Source organism: Vicia villosa, linkage group LG4 (genome assembly GCF_029867415.1).
Source record: "Vicia villosa cultivar HV-30 ecotype Madison, WI linkage group LG4, Vvil1.0, whole genome shotgun sequence".
Classification (NCBI taxonomy): Eukaryota; Viridiplantae; Streptophyta; class Magnoliopsida; order Fabales; family Fabaceae; genus Vicia; species Vicia villosa.
In genome coordinates this window covers 117,169,416-117,186,884 of record NC_081183.1, presented here as the reverse complement: position 1 = coordinate 117,186,884, position 17,469 = coordinate 117,169,416, and the positions used below count along the sequence as shown (strand labels likewise).

Genomic DNA, 17,469 nt, shown 5'->3' with positions numbered 1-17,469 from the left:
ACACATGGAGGTATGTTCAAAGTTTACAATATTGTAAACAACATTCAACCTTTGATACAAACTACCAAGTGTTATATGTAAAAATCTCAACCTTTGATACAAACTACAAAGTGTTAAATATAAAAATCTCAGTATGCTCAATTGGCAGGGAATACCTCAACATGAAATTTAGCATAATTGCCAGTAGTTTTTTATAGTGACATGCTGTCAGATGATCATTAACAAAGACTTTCTTCTTTAACTTGACTATCTACAAAAGAAAATGTTCTCAGTATTGTTTCAAAGAGTTACATATCTAAATGGAGATATGTCAATTAAAATAAAAAATTAGACACAATTCTCAATAATCATAAAATCAAAGAATCAAACTTTAATTAAACCTATAGAGAACTGTGAAAATTTATGAGGTCCAACCTCCGACATCAATAGCCTAGTTTGCTAGAGAATCAGCTGCACTGAACATATTTGTTAATGGTGATGCAAATACATAAGGATATCTTTTTGGCCAATATCCACAGATTCCACAAATTCTGACTCGTTGTTAACATCTCTACCTGCTGATGGGTATCATATTGGCCAATATCTCACTCTTGTTCCTTTATACAGACACACAGCTTCAAAAAGTGCAACAGAGTTAGCAATAGGAATCTAATCAATTGGAAAATCAAACTTCACTAATTAGTCATGCAAACTAAGCAAGTTAATAATTATATGTCTCCCCCTCGATGAATACCAACACAATACCTGGTGAAGAATCGAAGCGTTTGTCAAATTCTTGACGTAAATGATCAATTTTAATAAATTATTCCATGTATGTATTTATAATTATTTGCAGAAAATTAAAATCAATGCTTTGATACAGGAATAGATGCCAAATCATCTTCATCAGCAAGCATCGTTAAATAGAAAGCTTTGGTGTGCCTTTTAAAAGGGTTTTTCTATATAGAGAAAAGAGAATAATGAAACACATAAATGTCACCTGCTTACCTTGATTCCTTCTCCCATATTTAGTTTGATTTTTTTATTTGATACACTAATAGGTGAAATGTCACTCTTCTTTGCTTTATTGACCTTAACTGAGTTGCTTTTCTTAGCAGAAAATTTATCATCCTGCCAAAAACATACATAGTAAAAGAATTAGGCTTCAACAGTAGCAAATTTCATTGTTTACATGATAATTTATTATCTAATCTTCATACAAATTACAAATTGTGAAATAAGTGCACCAAAGGAGAAGATGCACATTGACATGAGAATGTGACTAAACTAATTTTTGCCTTACCTCCCTATGATCTGTAACTGCATCCTCCTTAAAATGATTAGTTCCATCAAATTACAATGCTGTATTTGTTAGCTTTACTTGTTCAGTGCTGTCAAAGACAAATTTTGGTTGTAGTTTCGGTATCAATCTTCTTGCATCCACCATAACCCTGGCATTCTTCTTTTTTTTGTGGTAAGCTCCATCATCTGAATATAACATTGCCAAAAATAGTCAAATATACAAGCAGCATCCATGTTCATTTCAAAAAGTGATTCAATTAACAAAATCTGGTCACTTCATTAGAACAACACAAAGATCACATTAAGTACTGATAAAGGTATGGAATAATATTTCAATAATTAATAAGAAATCATACCATCCATAAGCAGCCTGCATAATTCAGTGGCCTCAGCTGCTTCATCTTCTATTTCCTCCTCTGCCTGAGCCAAGGTTGTGCGTCTTCTCATTTTAAGACCCTTAACACTGTCTCCCTTATCACGTTTTAGGTCATTAGTACCTTCTTCTCCCTCTTCAAATTCCTCAGCATCAAGCAAATTTTCCAGATCCCCAGCAAAAGAATCTAGATCATTATTTCCTTCTGAATCACTCTCATTATCATCACCATTTAAAGCTGACAAACTCTGAACTTGCCTATCCCAAATCTCCTGGCACTTCTCTCTGGTCTGCTGCTGTAACTGAAGAAAGGACATTCGCTGACCACGGGCATATTTTCCTATAGTTGTTGGATTAACCTTAACCCCAGACGCAGCCTGCTCACTTGAAAGTTTGCGTATCATAGCAATGTGATGCCATCTGGTTTGTTTTGCAATGACTTCCTCGGGAACATTGAATTTAAGAAGTACCTGGAATAAGAACATGTCAGAAATTAAAAACATGCATCCATCCATATGGATCAAATATGCTATGTTATCCCTCCATGTTTCAAGCTATCAGAAGCCAACTAGACACATAAAGCAGTGCAATGGTGATATATTCCTTTGTTTTGGAGCATTTATATCTAGAAAACTTGTTTGCTACCTATTTATATGTGAGAAAACAAAAGCCATTAATATATGGACCAAAATCTGTGCAGGAAGGGAAAATTGTGAAATTGGAGATAAGCAAAACGATCATATTTCATAATCATGTGCAGTCCCAAGTTAAAGAAAAAGGACAAGGTAATGAACAAAATCCATAAAGGCGCTTGCCTATTTAAGCAAATGAACTTGTTGACTAGGCATCAATGAAAATCAATTTTCCACTTCTGTTTTAGACACCCTTTTTTGTTGTTATTAATATAAATTACAGATTAAAACACTTTGCGGCATTATTTTTTTATTCCATTTTTCTCAACTTATCTCAGCTTTACTCACAGAAATGATACAAAATGCTAGAAAAGAAAACCATCTTTAAAATGAAGCTCTATTATGCACATACAATTATAGTTAATCACATACAGTTCAGAGCAGACCACTAAAATGCAACACACCTCTCGTGCAGCCTCCATGCTTAATCTACGTAAATCAGCATCCGTACCGGTAACAGTGGAACCTCCCCTGCCAGCCGCTGCTTTTTTCTTCACCACTGCACTAGACACTGGTGCCTTTGGAGGTGCCCTAGCATAGCTAAAACCCAAGCCGCGGCCTGATGGATCACCAACTCCAGTAATTTCCATCCGTTCAATATTTTCCTTACCCTGACAAAGAGAATATCCCAGGGGTAGGGAGGAACTTTTCATAAGTAATTTAGTCAAGAGAAAATAAGGATGAGAACACAATAATCAGTGTAGTGAAATTTCCTTATATCAAACAAAAGATAGAGACAATATGATTCATCATAAACCCTATCTTCTAAAAATATAACTTTTGTTTAAATTCTATCCATAAAAGAAAATTATCACGAAAAATAATGGATGCATGAATTATTTTGCTACAGGAATCTAATTTCATAAATTGAGTGAAATGTTATTTTTCTCACTCAATTTTCGGAGTAGCATAATATAAATGAGAAGGTCAAAAAGAAAAAAGAACAATTTTTTTGAGATGGGAGTCCAAGTATAAAAATCTTAGAATAACTAAATAAAAAAATGCGTAAACACACTATGAAACATGAAGGACCTACACAAGTCAGCAACTCATTTGTGAACAAATTACATATACATACTACAATTATATCTTACAGTAAGATCAATCTATAATACACTGTTCATTACAGGCAGCTGATTCTTTTGAAAAGAAATCTTCCTCTCTTTTCCTTTAACTTTAAATTGTAAACCCAGATTTACTTTACCTTTAAAAGTCTAATATTTAGAAATTTTGAACATATAACTGATAAGCAAGATATATGATGAAGCTGAAGCCAACAAATCTAAAAATCAAATAAACATAGATCACCTGAGTTGTACAGGCAACAAAATTGCTACTCAAGTTCCATGGAGTAATTTGCAGTTCTCTCTCAATGTGTGATGCAGCAGCCAGTGCTATTGCTTCATCAGGAAGTCGACTCATTGCAGATGAAATATTATTAGGATGTGTTTCAGTTATTCCTAAATGTTTTAAGCGGTAGAGGCCAACTTGCATGCTTTCAAAAGCACAAACCTAAAACAATGGATATCAAACAGATAGGCAAAGAAGGAATCATATTAAAGAAATAGACGTATCTGATAAAGACAAACAATAACGCATAAGCATGAAGATTTAGGACACACAGTGATAAGCAATTAAAGGACCTTCAGAGCACACACCAACTTCAGAAGCATCAAGACCCTGAACCTTATAAAATCATATAAAAAGTACCAGGCAGAGTAACTGATAAAAACTCATGATAATTTTTCAAACCAAACTTTTTCAACAACCCAAGAAAACAGTATCAGGTACGCAACTCTGAACCGCATAACTGATGGGATATTTTTTACAGTGCAAGTTCCAAACCATCATATCATGCTTTTAAGAGAATTTTATGTGCAACTATTATGCTGTTAACAGTGCATGTCAATGTAAAGAGATGTATTATTCATCAACAAAGGAACCGAATCTCAAATGATGTAACTCACAAGTTCTGGTGTCACCATTTTTCTCAATTCATCCTCCGACCACATGCGGAAATTACGCTTTTTAACAAAAATGGATTGTCCATTTGGGCCTCTCTGCAGTAATACACATTGAATGAAACATTCAGGAATACCGAAGATATAATGAAGGTTAAAACTAAGATTGTAAAAAATCACATAAAATCCAATGCAAAATCTTGCCGAACTTCCGCTCAATCATTTTGAAAAAAATAAGGAATTCCATTTGCATCCACTTCATATTCTAACATGGAATTAGCTCTGTGAACCCCATCAATACCTGTAAATTAGCATATTCCTTGATCCTTTTACGAAATGAGGCTTCCGATAGGAAGGAAAACTGTGAAAGAAAGTAGTCAATGAGAATGTATGGAGACAAGTGCTGCTTCTCTGCAGCTTGGAACTCACGGCACATGTGTACCAATAGCCTGTTCATCATGAAAGTCTGCAGATTCTTACTTCCAAGCGAGAACACCTCCATGAGAGGCTCCTGCAAAGAGCAATTGAATATGTCATCTACCAACAAATTTTCAGTGGTGTAAATTTGGAATGCAAATGGCAGTATCAAACAAGAAAAAGCTAATGGAGATTAGCAACATATTATGACAGCTCAAACACTCCATCTTTAATCACTATATCAAACAATGATACTTAAAAATAAACTCATTCAGTTTACCAGTAAGTTAAATTAAATAATTAAAAGACAATTATGAATTCTACAAACAACAATTAACTAGGATACACTGACCTGCTGTCCAACAACATTAACTTTATCAATGCGCCTTAATGATAGCTTTCCCTTTGACGAACGAACCAGCAGGTAGTCAGTTGGAGGAACTTTATGAGTAAATATGGGTGCTCTATACATATTGGTCTCGAGTGATGACTGACTGCTACCAGGTTTTAAATCACCAAGAAAAGGAGATTTGTCTGCAGGGTCCAGGGAAATAACATGCCCCAAGCTACTATCTGTGTTGCGTAATAAGGACCCAGATTGGTCTTCCGGAGAACTTTTATGATAATATGTGCAAAGTCTTGCACCCATTCCAACATTGCCGAGAAGTAAAGGCCCTTCTTCACAATACCTAAGGAAAACATAATAAATGAGCTAAATGGTGGAGTAACTAAAAGATGGAACATGCTCACTATCAATTCCAGGCAAAAAATTAATATTCATTTCAGTGCTCACAATTATTTATGTTTTATCATAAGGACTACGTACTATAAAGAACCATCTCAAAATCATTTATATTTCAATGGAAGGGGGAGTATGAGCATTCAGAATTACTACATATTACTGCAAGCAGAATAACAAGCTGGAAAGCTAATTTGCAAAAAATTATACTTCCAGAGTTTAGTCACCCAAAGTCAATGCAAATCTTTATAAGAAAGTATGTCGTTCCATAAAGCAATCAAAGGACAAAACACTAGAGCAAAATAACAAGTGCCGTGCGAGCAAGGTTCGTTGAATAGGTTAAGCATCAGACACATAGAAAGGGGAAAAAAAGCATTGCTAACTGCTTGTGAAGGCTTTATGGAGAAGGTGCTTGTTAATCAGAAGAGAACAAACTATGGCATTGTATCTTTGACAATAGTAACATAAATAATCGTTCCCAACCTTCAAAATAGAATTTTCACGTTGAAGTATGCAAAATAGAAAATAATTGTGGTCCAACAAAGAGCACACATACAAAGTAGCAGACTAAAAGTTTTAAGTCACTCACTCCATAAGAAACACATGTCCATCTTTTACAGACAGATCAGATTTTTTCTTGAATGCTCCCGGAGGACGCAACGACTTGTTCTCACCAGGAACTCTTTGTGCCCTAGGCCATAAATGTATCTTTGTACAGACAAGATGTAACAAGGAGTTTGGCTGAACATTTTGTGCAACAAGTGATATGGGATCTTCAAGCTCCCTACCCAAATAAAATATTTTCACTGCTTCTGATGCCTTGAAATCTACCAAAATCAAAAATCCCTGGTAAGTCATATTAAGAAGAGGCTAAAGTATAACTAAACGCAAGAAAAAGACCCAAAAGAGAAGGAAAACAAAAAATTAAGGAACAGAATGAAAAATGACAGCTTAACGTGATTTTAATATATTTAATTATTGAAATAAGGAATTTTACTAGAGAACAAAGAGCAAAAGTTGACAACCTAGCTTTTGGGAAGCTTTTACTTTATCAGAAGATAGTTTCTTCAGCATTGACATGCAGTTTAACAGAAGAGGTAGTTTCTACAGCATTGATAACACTGCGTGGGACTGGGTCTCCTCGTCAAAGCTGGAATCAGCTCATCAAAGTTAGGATCACTCACCTTGTTGGCGCATTGATTCAATGCAGACTTGCAAAAGCTGCAAGGTTGAGACATCTTTCCATTTCATTTTCACCAAAATAATCCATGTCTCCCTCCAACACTCTTTGGTTCTCATTCTGCCGTACTTTTTCATACAATTCTTATTCCAATACCTTAATCATGCCACTTTCAGCAATAGATTTGTAATTTTCTTATTCCAATATCTGAATCATGCCACTTTCAGCAATAGATTTGTAATTTTCATACAAGGTGCAAACTTTTGCTTACAATAAATTATTTTTCAAATCCTATCCTCGAACGAAAAACTACCACCGCTTTTATCAGAATTTTATTAGTCACCTTTATTTTGTCCCCACAACACTCAACAACATTTCCCATAAAAGGTATCCATATCTGGATTTCCATATCGGGACATTCAATGTAAAGTGAATTTCAATTCTTAAACAAAAAGTCATCGGTTAACTTTATTTCGTCCCCACAGCACTCAACACAATTCCCACAAGGCTTCTATATCTCCATTTCCATCTCGGAACATTCACAGTGAAGTGAATTTCATTACTTAAACAAGGATGGATCGTCTATTTTTTTATGTTTTATACTGTAAAATAGAACGGAAAATGAAGTTTAAAAGTGCTACGTTTTAATTCCACCAAATGGATTGGTGTAAGGTATGGATCAAAGAGAACAAAACAAAACATTCTATTATGTTCTGTCTACGTATATGCCAAGCACTATCTAAAAAAGTAAAATTCCGCAGCAGTACTACACAGAACAATTCCAAGGGTTAGATCATATGATCATCAACTAATTGTTGTTTAGAAAACAAAATCATTTGACAGTGTCATTGTGTTAACTCAATTTTTAGTCCAATCAGCAATGCAGCATTGACAAACCCCTATTTTTAGAACTAACAAACTGAAGATGCATCACATAATTAAAAAGTAGTTAAAACGCCATTCTGATCCTGAAGATTTACATAAAATCCATTATTTCTCGATTAATATAATTCAAAAGTTATGACTTCATGTCATTAGAAGAAAAAATTGATCTTGCTAATCTTTTAAGAACATTTTTTCAAAATTCCAATAAAAATTAAACTGAGGGTTTACAGTTGAATGAACAATTATGTTTGTCTTGTCATAATAACATAATAGTGCCTAATTATATAATTGGACAAACAAGAAAAGCTTATCTGTAATGAAATCTTTCTTTTCCATTTCCACCAAACACTCTTTGATTCTCATTCTGACATACTTTTTCATAGAATTCTTATTCCAATATCTGAATCATGCCACTTTAAGCAATAGAGTTGTTCTTTTATTCATCATATCATACTAGACACAAACATTCATTTATCATAAATCACTTTCCAAATCCTATCCTCGAACAAAAAAACTACCACCGCTTTTATAGGAGTTCTCATCGGTTAACTTTATTTCGTCCCCACAGCACACAACACATTTCCCACAAGGCATCCATATCTCCATTTCTATCTCGGGACATTCACGGTAAAGTGAATTTCATTTCTTAGACAAAAAGTCATCGATTTTTATTTCGTCCCCACAGCACTCAACAGATTTCCCACAAGGCATCCATATTTATATTTCAATCTCGGGATATTCACGGTAAAGTAAATTTCATTTCTTAAACAAAAAATCATCAGTTAACTTTATTTCGTCCCCACGGCACTCAACACATTTCCCACAAGGCATTCATATCTTCATTTCCATCTCGGGATATTCATGGTAAAGTGAATTTCATTTCAAAAACAAAAAGTCATCTGTTAAATTTATGTTTCATCCCCACAACACTTAACACATTTCCCACAAGGCATCCATATCTCCATTTTCCATCTCGGGACATCTAGCCAGGGTGAAAACTCACTTCCATCAGGCCAATATATAGTCTGAAATGAATCACCTAGAATGATGAGGAAACCCTGTGCATGTCTCAGTGCCACTTGAGTTTACTTTGCATTACTGGCCTTCTGTAGTTTGATTAGTTTTTGAATTAGAATCATTGTCCTCATCATGTGATATCAGACCCAAACTCAAATCCAAACTCTCATTGAGATCTTGATGTACTACCTGATTTTTGTCTTGAGGCTGAAACATATAGTCGTTATTATACATGATAAAGTCAGTAAAAAGAAATTATAACAACTAGCTTGCTAGTTATTGCTGTGGACTTCAATTGAGTCGGTAACACGCGGCAAAGTTGAGACATGTAGTTACTATTTACATGATAATAATTCCAAACTACAAATTTTCAAATTGGGTAATGCAATGCTTATTTGAACTCTAAAACTTGCCCATTCCGTTTTTCTTCTAGATTTTTATCAAGTTGAAACAAGATCAAAGAGGTAAAAGAGAAACTAAGGTCTTAATCTAATGATCCTCAAGTCATCAGACAATGCCATGATATTCTATCACATATCATTTTTCTGTCCAACTCATTAACACATGTCCTAACTACAACTGCAAAAACATCTCCCTTCTATCTATCTATCTATGTGCGCATTGTATAGAATGTGAACTGCAGTTATTAAATTCTAGAAAAATACAATGGTATGCCGATAAACAAGAAGTGAAGATATTAGCAAGGGATGACCTCGCTTTCTTCCATTGGGACGTCATTTATATCTGGCTTTTCATCCAAAATCTCATTCTTGCTAGTTGGTTCTGCTGAACTTGAATCAGCCTCTACTGGATTAGATTCATCTTCTACCTTTTCAGCAACCTCGTAAATTTCTGTAGCCTCATTTTTCTGCTCCTCTAGTACAGCAACCTGCATCATCAGATAGTCTAGAATATTACCACAATGCCTTCCCAATCCCCATGACATTTAACATCACATTTAAATTTATCATCCATCGAGATAATTGGCATCAAAACAAGGAATACTGAAATGATTTATTATAGCAGAAATGTGAAAGTGTAACAAAAATGACTTCAAGTTCCAGGCTGGACTAAAACATGGGAAAGAAAATTCCAGAAGAGTGAATGATGGTGGGAGGTATTGTCGATGACGGAGAGCCAAAATCCCGCCGTACCAGCCGCTTTGCAGCACCGTTATAGCGGATTATGGCGGAAAAATCCACAATATCAGATGTTATATACAATTGTGGAGAGCCAAAAAACAGCCATGTATATCTGCCGTAGCGGACATCACGCCGATGTTTGATAACATTGGGTGGGACTGGGTCTCCTCGTCAAAGCTAAAATCAGCTTATCAGAGTTAGGATCACTCACCTTGTTGGCGCATTGATTCATTGCAGCTTTGCAAAAGCTGCAAGGTTGAGACTCGACACAAAAACGTTCCCCTTGTTTATAGATGAGTTCACATTGAGATGCTACAGACCACTATGTAATGAGTTCCTCCTTTACCATTAGACTCTGTCTAGGGCCACAGACCACCATGTAATGACATCTTTCCATTTCATTTTCCCCGAAATCATTCATTTCTCCCTCCAACACTCTTTGATTCTCATTCTGACGTACTTTTTCATAGAATTCTTATTCCAATATCTGAATCATGCCACTTTCAGTAATAGATTTGTAATTTTCTTATTCCAATATCTGAATCATGCCCCTTTCTGCAATAGATTTGTAATTTTATGCATCATACAAGGTGCAAACTTTCGTTTACCATAAATTATTTTCCAAATCCTATCCTCGAACAAAAAACTACCACCGCTTTTATAGGAATTCTCATTAGTCACCTTTATTTCGTACCCACGGCACTCAACACATTTCCCACAGGGCATTCATATCTCCATTTCCATCTCGGTACATTCACGTTAAAGTGAATTTCATTTCTTAAACAATAAGTCATCGGTTAACTTTATTTCGTCCCCACAGCACTCACACATTTCCCACAAGGCTTCCATATCTCCATTTCCATCTCGGGACATTCACGGTAAAGTGAATTTCATTTCTTAAACAAAAATTCATCGGTTAACTTTATTCCGTCCCCACAGCACTCAACACATTTCCCACAAGGCATCCATTTTCCATTCGGACGTACTGTTTCATAGAATTCTTATTCCAATATCCGACCGAATCAGGCCACTTTCAGCAATAGAGTTGTTCTTATATTCATCATATCATACAAGACGCAAACTTTCATTTATCATAAATCACTTTCCAAATCCTATCCTCGAACAAAATAACTACCACCGCTTTTATAGGAGTTCTCATCGGTTAACTCTATTTCATCCCAACAACACTCAACACATTTTCCACAAGGCATTCATATCTCCATTTCCATCTCGGGACATTCACGGTAAAGTGAATTTCATTTCTTAAACAAAAGGTCATCGGTTAACTTTATATTGTCCCCATAGTACTCAACACATTTCCCACAAGGCATCCATATCTCCATTTCAATCTCGGGACATTCACGGTAAAGTGAATTTCATTTTCTAAACAAAAAGTCATTGGTTAACTTTATTTCGTCCCCACGACACTCAACACATATCCCACAAGGCATCCATATCTCCATTTCCATCTCGGGACATTCACGGTAAAGTGAATTTCACATTTCCCACATGGCATCCATATCTCCATTTCCATCTCGGGACAATCACGGTAAAGTGAATTTCACGATTCCCACAAGGCATCCATATCTCCATTTCCATCTCGGGACAATCACACGGTGTGAATTTCACGTTTCCCACAAGGCATCCATATCTTCGTTTCTATCTCGGGACATTCACGGTAAAGTGAATTTCACGTTTCCCACAAGAATCCATATCTCCATTTCCATCTCGGGACATTCACGGTAAACTGAATTTCACGTTTCCCACAAGGCATCCATATCTTCGTTTCTATCTCGGGACATTCACGGTAAAGTGAATTTCACGTTTCCCACAAGAATCCATATCTCCATTTCCATCTCGGGACAATCACGGTAAAGTGAATTTCACGTTTCCCCCAAGGCTTCTGTATCTCCATTTCCATCTTGGGACAATCACGGTAAAGTGAATTTCACGTTTCCCACAAGGCTTCTGTATCTCCATTTCCATCTCGGGACAATCACGGTAAAGTGAATTTTATTTCTTAAAAAAAAAGTCAGAAACCGCGTTTAAAAGTGCTATGTTTTAATTCCACTAAATGGATTGTTGTGAAGTGTGGATCAAAGAGAACAAAACAAAATATTCTATTATGTTCAGTATATGTATATGCAAGCCCTATCTAAAAAAGTAAAAATCCGCAGCTGTACTACACAAAACAAATCCAAGGGTTAGGTCTAGGTATATGAACATCGACCGAGTGTTGTTTAGAAAACAAAATCATTTGACAGTGTCATTGTCTTAACAGTTGAACTTTTAATCTATCAGCAATCCAATGTCATTCATGTCATTAGAAGACTAACTTGATCTTGCTAATCTTTTAAGAACTAAATTGAGAATTTCCAATTGAATGAATGAACCACTATTTTCTCTATCACAATAACATAATATTGCCTAATAGGCTAATATATAATAGAACAGACAAGAAAAGCTTATCTGAGATAATTAATCAATAATCCTGCCACTTTCTTATTCTCATTGTGACGTACTTTTTATTAGAATTCTTATTCCAATATCTGAATCATGCCACTTTCAGCAATAGATTTGAAATTTTCTTATTCCAATATCTGAATCATGCCACTTTCAGCAATAGATTTGTAATTTTATGCATCATACAAGCTGCCAACTTTCGTTTGCCATAAATTATTTTCCAAATCATATCCTCGAACAAAAAACTACCACCGCTTTTATAGGAATTCTCATTAGTCACCTTTCTTTCGTCCCCACGACACTCAACACCTTTCCCACAAAAGGCATTCATATCTTTATTACCATCTCGGGACATTCACAGTAAAGTGAATTTCATTTCTTAAACAAAAAGTCATCGGTTAACTTTATTTCGTCCCCACAGCATAAACCACAATTCCCACAAGGCTTCCATATCTCCATTTCCATCTCGGGACATTCACGGTAAAGTGAATTTCATTTCTTAAACAAAAAGTCATCGGTTAACTAAATTTCGTCCCCACATCACTCAACACATTTACGACAAGGCATCCATATCTCCATTTCCATCTCGGGACATTCACGGTAAAGAGAATTTCATTTCTTAAACAAAAAGGCATCGGTTAAATTTATATTTCATCCCCATAGCATTCAACACATTTCCCACAAAGCATCCATATCTCCATTTCCATCTCGGTACATTCACGGTAAAGTGAATTTCACGTTTCCCACAAGGCATCCATATCTCCATTTCCATCTCGGGACAATCACACGGTAAAGTGAATTTCACGTTTCCCACAAGGCATCCATGTCTCCATTTCCATCTCGGGACAATCACGGTAAAGTGAATTTCACGTTTCCCACAAGGCATCCATATCTCCATTTCTATCTCGGGACATTCACGGTAAAGTGATTTTCATTTCTTAAACAAAACGTTATCCGTTAACTTTATTTCGTCCTAACAGTATTTAACACATTTCCCACAAGGCATCCATATCTCCATTTCCTTCTCGGGACAAACACGGTAAAGTGAATTTCACGTTTCCCACAAGGCATCCATATCTCCATTTCCATCTCAGGACAATCAACGGTAAAGTGAATTTCAGGTTTCCCACAAGGCATCCATATCTCCATTTCCATCTCGGGACATTCACGGTAAAGTGAATTTCACGTTTCCCACAAGGCATCCATATCTCCATTTCCATCTCGGGACAATCACACTGTAAAGTGAATTTCACATTTCCCGCAAGGCATCCATATCTCCATTTCCATATCGGGACATTCACACTGTAAAGTGAATTTCATAATTCCCACAAGGCATCCATATCTCCATTTCCATATCGGGACATTCACGGTAAAGTGAATTTCATTTATTAAACAAAAAGTCATAAATCGCGTTCCTGATTCAAGTTTCGCTAAACTGTAAACCAACTTATAAGTTATACCCAATTAATACTGAAAAGTTAAGCAGATAATTAATTGGTTCCTATACTTGTGCAATTCAGAAAGCCACAAAAAGGGATTTTGCTATCTTACCAACACTCAAATATAAAAATTATCAAAACAAAATTAAGATTGCTAGCTCGGACACCAGACATGATACCATTGAACTTGATCACAAGTGTAGTGTTGCTTCCGTATCCGACAAAGACAAGTTTTTTTTCAGAAGTGCAACAATGAACAGAAACGCAAAAAACAATCAGCATCAATTCATCTTCATCCAATAAAACCTTAAACCAATCAAGAAAACAAAAGAATTGCATCGTAAAGAAATTACCGGAACATATTTAAATTTCCTCCGGGGAGGCTCTTCCACCGGTTCAATCTGCGCATCCTTAACTTTCCCATTAGTTCCATTATTGTTGGTGTTCTGGCTTTTGAGTAATTTGGGTCCACTTATAAAGAAGAAGATGAGAACCGTTATTATTAGTATTGTTAGAAGAACCGTGATTGTGATTGGTGTTGTTGTTGGAATTAGAAGAAGCGGAAGAAGGTGAAACGTGAACCCATTTCTTCTTCCACTTTCTCACCGGTCCGGTGAAAACCGTTGCCGGTCCGTAACGGGTCAAAGACTGCCCCAGTCGGGTCCGAACTCCTTAATGCCAATAATCTATTAAAATTGATATTGTAAAGTCTATTGGCAAGAATATAAATTGTCATATGTGCAAATGATCAGATAGAATTATTATAGATATAAATATTATTAAGTGATCACTATGACTGAACTATTTGTACTCGAAACAATAACGACCAACTAAATTATCAGTATAGGTACCCATATATATAAGATAAATCTTATCAACAATGATATTAAGGTTAATATAACTATAGTTACTACTGAAAGGAAAAATAATACCTCAATCATCATAACATATTGTTTCTACGACCTAGATTTTTCCACCTGTAGTAGCATTTTCTGCATAATACAAATGCTTTAAACAAAGATTACTAAATTTAACATATTGCAAGCCCTTGGTACCAACAGGAACGACAAATTTTTATCAGCACTGTAACAAGAAGTCTCTTATAAGAAATACAAATCCCACTATGTAATGACATTTTTCCTTTCCATTTCCACCAAAATAATCCTTGTCTCCCTCCAACACTCTTTGATTCTCATTCAGACATACTTTTTCATAGAATTCTTATTCCAATATCTGAATCATGCCACTTTTAGCAAAAGAGTTGTTCTTTTATTCATCATAATCATACAAGACGCAAACTTTCACTTATCATAAATCACTTTCCAAATCCTATCCTCAAATAAAAAACCACCACCGCTTTTATAGAAGTTCTCATCGGTTAACTCTATTTCGTCCCGACAGCACTCAACACATTTCTCACAAGGCATCCATATCTCCATTTCCGTCTCGGGACATTCACGGTAAAGTGAATTTCATTTCTTAAACAAAAAGTCATCGGTTAACTTTATTTCGTCCTCACAGTACTTAACATATTTCCCACAAGGTATCCAAATCTCCATTTCCATCTCGGGACAATCACACGGTAAAGTGAATTTCACGTTTACCACAAGGCATCCATATCTCCATTTCCATCTCGGGACAATCACACGGTAAAGTGAATTTCACGTTTCCCACAAGGCATCCATATATCATTTTCCATCTCGGGACAATCACACGGTAAAGTGAATTTCATGTTTCCCACAAGGCATCCATATCTCCATTTCCATCTCGGGACATTCACGGTAAAGTGAATTCCACGTTTCCGACAAGGCATCCATATCTCCATTTCCGTCTCGGGACAATCACACGGTAAAGTGAATTTCACGTTTCCCACAAGGCATCCATATCTCCATTTCCATCTCGGGACATTCACGGCAAAGTGAATTTCATTGCTTAAACAAAAAGTCATAAATCGCGTTCCTAATTCAAGTTTCGCTAAACTGTAAACCAACTTATAAGTTATAGCCCAGGCAATACTGAAAAGTTAAGCAGATAATTAATTGGTTCCTATACTTGTGTGATTCAGAAAGCCGCCAAAAGGGATTTTGCTATCTTACCAACACTCAAATATAAAAGTTATCAAAACAAAATTAAGATTTCTAGCTCGGACACCAGACATGACGCCATTGAACTTAATCACAGTGTCGCTTCGGTATCCGACAAAGACACGCTTTTTTCAGAAGTGCAACAATTAACAGAAACGCAAAAAACAATCAGCATCCACGAAACCCTATCAATTAATCCTCATCCAATAAAACTGAAACCAATAAAGAAAACACAAGAATTGCATCGTAAAGAAATTACCGGAACATATTTAAATTTCCTCCGGGGAGGCTCTTCCACCGGTTCAATCTGCGCGTCCTTAACGTTCCCATTACTTCCGTTATTGTTGGCGTTCTGGCTTTCAGTAAAGAAGAAGATGAGCATCGTTATTATTAGTATTGTTAGAAGAACCGCGATTGTGATTGGTGTTGTTCTTGGAATTAGAAGAAGCGGAAGAAGGTGAAACGTGAACCCATTTCTTCTTCCACTTTCTCACCGGTCCGATGAAAACCGTTGCCGGTCCGTAACGGGTCGAGGACCGCCCCAGTCGGGCCCCAACTCCTTCCATGGTAACTAACCAGAACCGCCTTCCTCCGATCCACCTCTAACAATGACGAATTTTTGGTTTTTTTCTAAATTTTGGGAATTTGGTTTTTGGAGTCTTGATCTTGCTCTTTGCAAAAACCTTTTGTCTCTCTCTCTAAAGAGTACTAGTTAAAGAATGTGGAGTTTAGTTTCCAGGTTTTGGGATGAGTTTTGGGATGGTTCACGTTTGTGGTTCGTTGTGTTGTAGCCTCGGGACCGTCCACGCTTTTTTTTACTCAAGAGAGATATATTTATGAATTTAATTTTTGTTTCCCGTTAAAAATCAAAAAAGAATCTAATTTTAATGTTAGATTAGTCTGAAAATATTTATAACAATCTAATTTTATAGATTTGATTAAATGAAATAAAATATTTATAAAAATCTGATCATTAGAACTAATTAATTATATATAATATTTGATACTTTAAATATTTAAATATAGATTAATAAAATTTTATTTATATATAATATTTGATACTTTAAATGTTTAAATATAGATTAATAAAATTTTATATGATAATTGACATAGTTTAACTAGTATGTCTTAAATGAGTTAAATGATGTAAATCTAGGAAAATTTGTTGTTTTGGAAATCACAAAAATACTATTTTGTTATTTTAGTCTAAATTTATAAGTAGGGGGCAAAAATGTATTTTGTAGTTTTTTTCAACTCACTTTTTCACTTTCTATTTTTTCACTTTTCATTTTTTTCACTTTCCACTTTTCACTTTTTAATCGTAAATTTTAATATCGATTTCGGACACCAACATTGACATGCATTTTCTCAAAAGTGTTGGTACTACAGAACTTTTTTGAGTAATTGATGTATAGTTTAGATATATGGACCTGATACATCAACATATGAATTGAACTAAAAAAATTAAATTTGCTTATAATAGTGATTTTAGGGTGTTTTTATCTACAATAAGTCTAAATTATGCTACCTTCGCTCATCATACATGCAACAATTTCGTTCTATAATTCTAAATCTTCGATAGTATGAATAATAAGTTCATGTTTCATGAAACATGGATACAAAGATTCAATTGAAATTTGATTGGATTTGGTTTCAACTTCTTCCTCAACTTAGAAACTATATTATTTATAATGTTATTAAAAATTTTTATGGGCCATAATAACGTTTAAGAACATTCTTCAAAGATTAAAAAAAAATATATAATGTATTGAATTTGTGTATTTTATTTAAAAATT

General features: G+C 35.2%; 1 protein-coding gene and 1 pseudogene across 23 annotated transcripts in view; both read right to left on the bottom strand.

Moving 5' to 3' along the window:
• LOC131595096 (transcription initiation factor TFIID subunit 1-like) overlaps positions 1 to 6,626 on the bottom strand; it is a 39,259-nt gene extending 32,633 nt beyond the window's left edge. For 15 of the 23 annotated variants that reach the window (XM_058867346.1, XM_058867353.1, XM_058867352.1 and 12 more), the window contains exons 1-10: positions 6,489 to 6,626; positions 6,053 to 6,290; positions 5,077 to 5,413; positions 4,609 to 4,818; positions 4,314 to 4,406; positions 3,655 to 3,858; positions 2,751 to 2,957; positions 1,638 to 2,124; positions 1,283 to 1,467; positions 156 to 1,110 (exon numbers count right to left, since the gene is read on the bottom strand). In XM_058867346.1, coding sequence (XP_058723329.1) covers positions 1,334 to 1,467; positions 1,638 to 2,124; positions 2,751 to 2,957; positions 3,655 to 3,858; positions 4,314 to 4,406; positions 4,609 to 4,818; positions 5,077 to 5,413; positions 6,053 to 6,290; positions 6,489 to 6,543 — 1,965 coding nt within the window. In that variant the 5' untranslated portion in view covers positions 6,544 to 6,626 and the 3' untranslated portion in view covers positions 156 to 1,110; positions 1,283 to 1,333. The remainder of the gene's footprint in view (positions 1 to 155; positions 1,111 to 1,282; positions 1,468 to 1,637; positions 2,125 to 2,750; positions 2,958 to 3,654; positions 3,859 to 4,313; positions 4,407 to 4,608; positions 4,819 to 5,076; positions 5,414 to 6,052; positions 6,291 to 6,488) is intronic. The other 8 variants (XM_058867350.1, XM_058867367.1, XM_058867348.1 and 5 more) reach the window with 5 other exon arrangements.
• A 1,988-nt stretch (positions 6,627 to 8,614) lies between these two features.
• Positions 8,615 to 16,501, bottom strand: LOC131595098 (uncharacterized; annotated as a pseudogene).
• Positions 16,502 to 17,469: the final 968 nt, after the last annotated feature.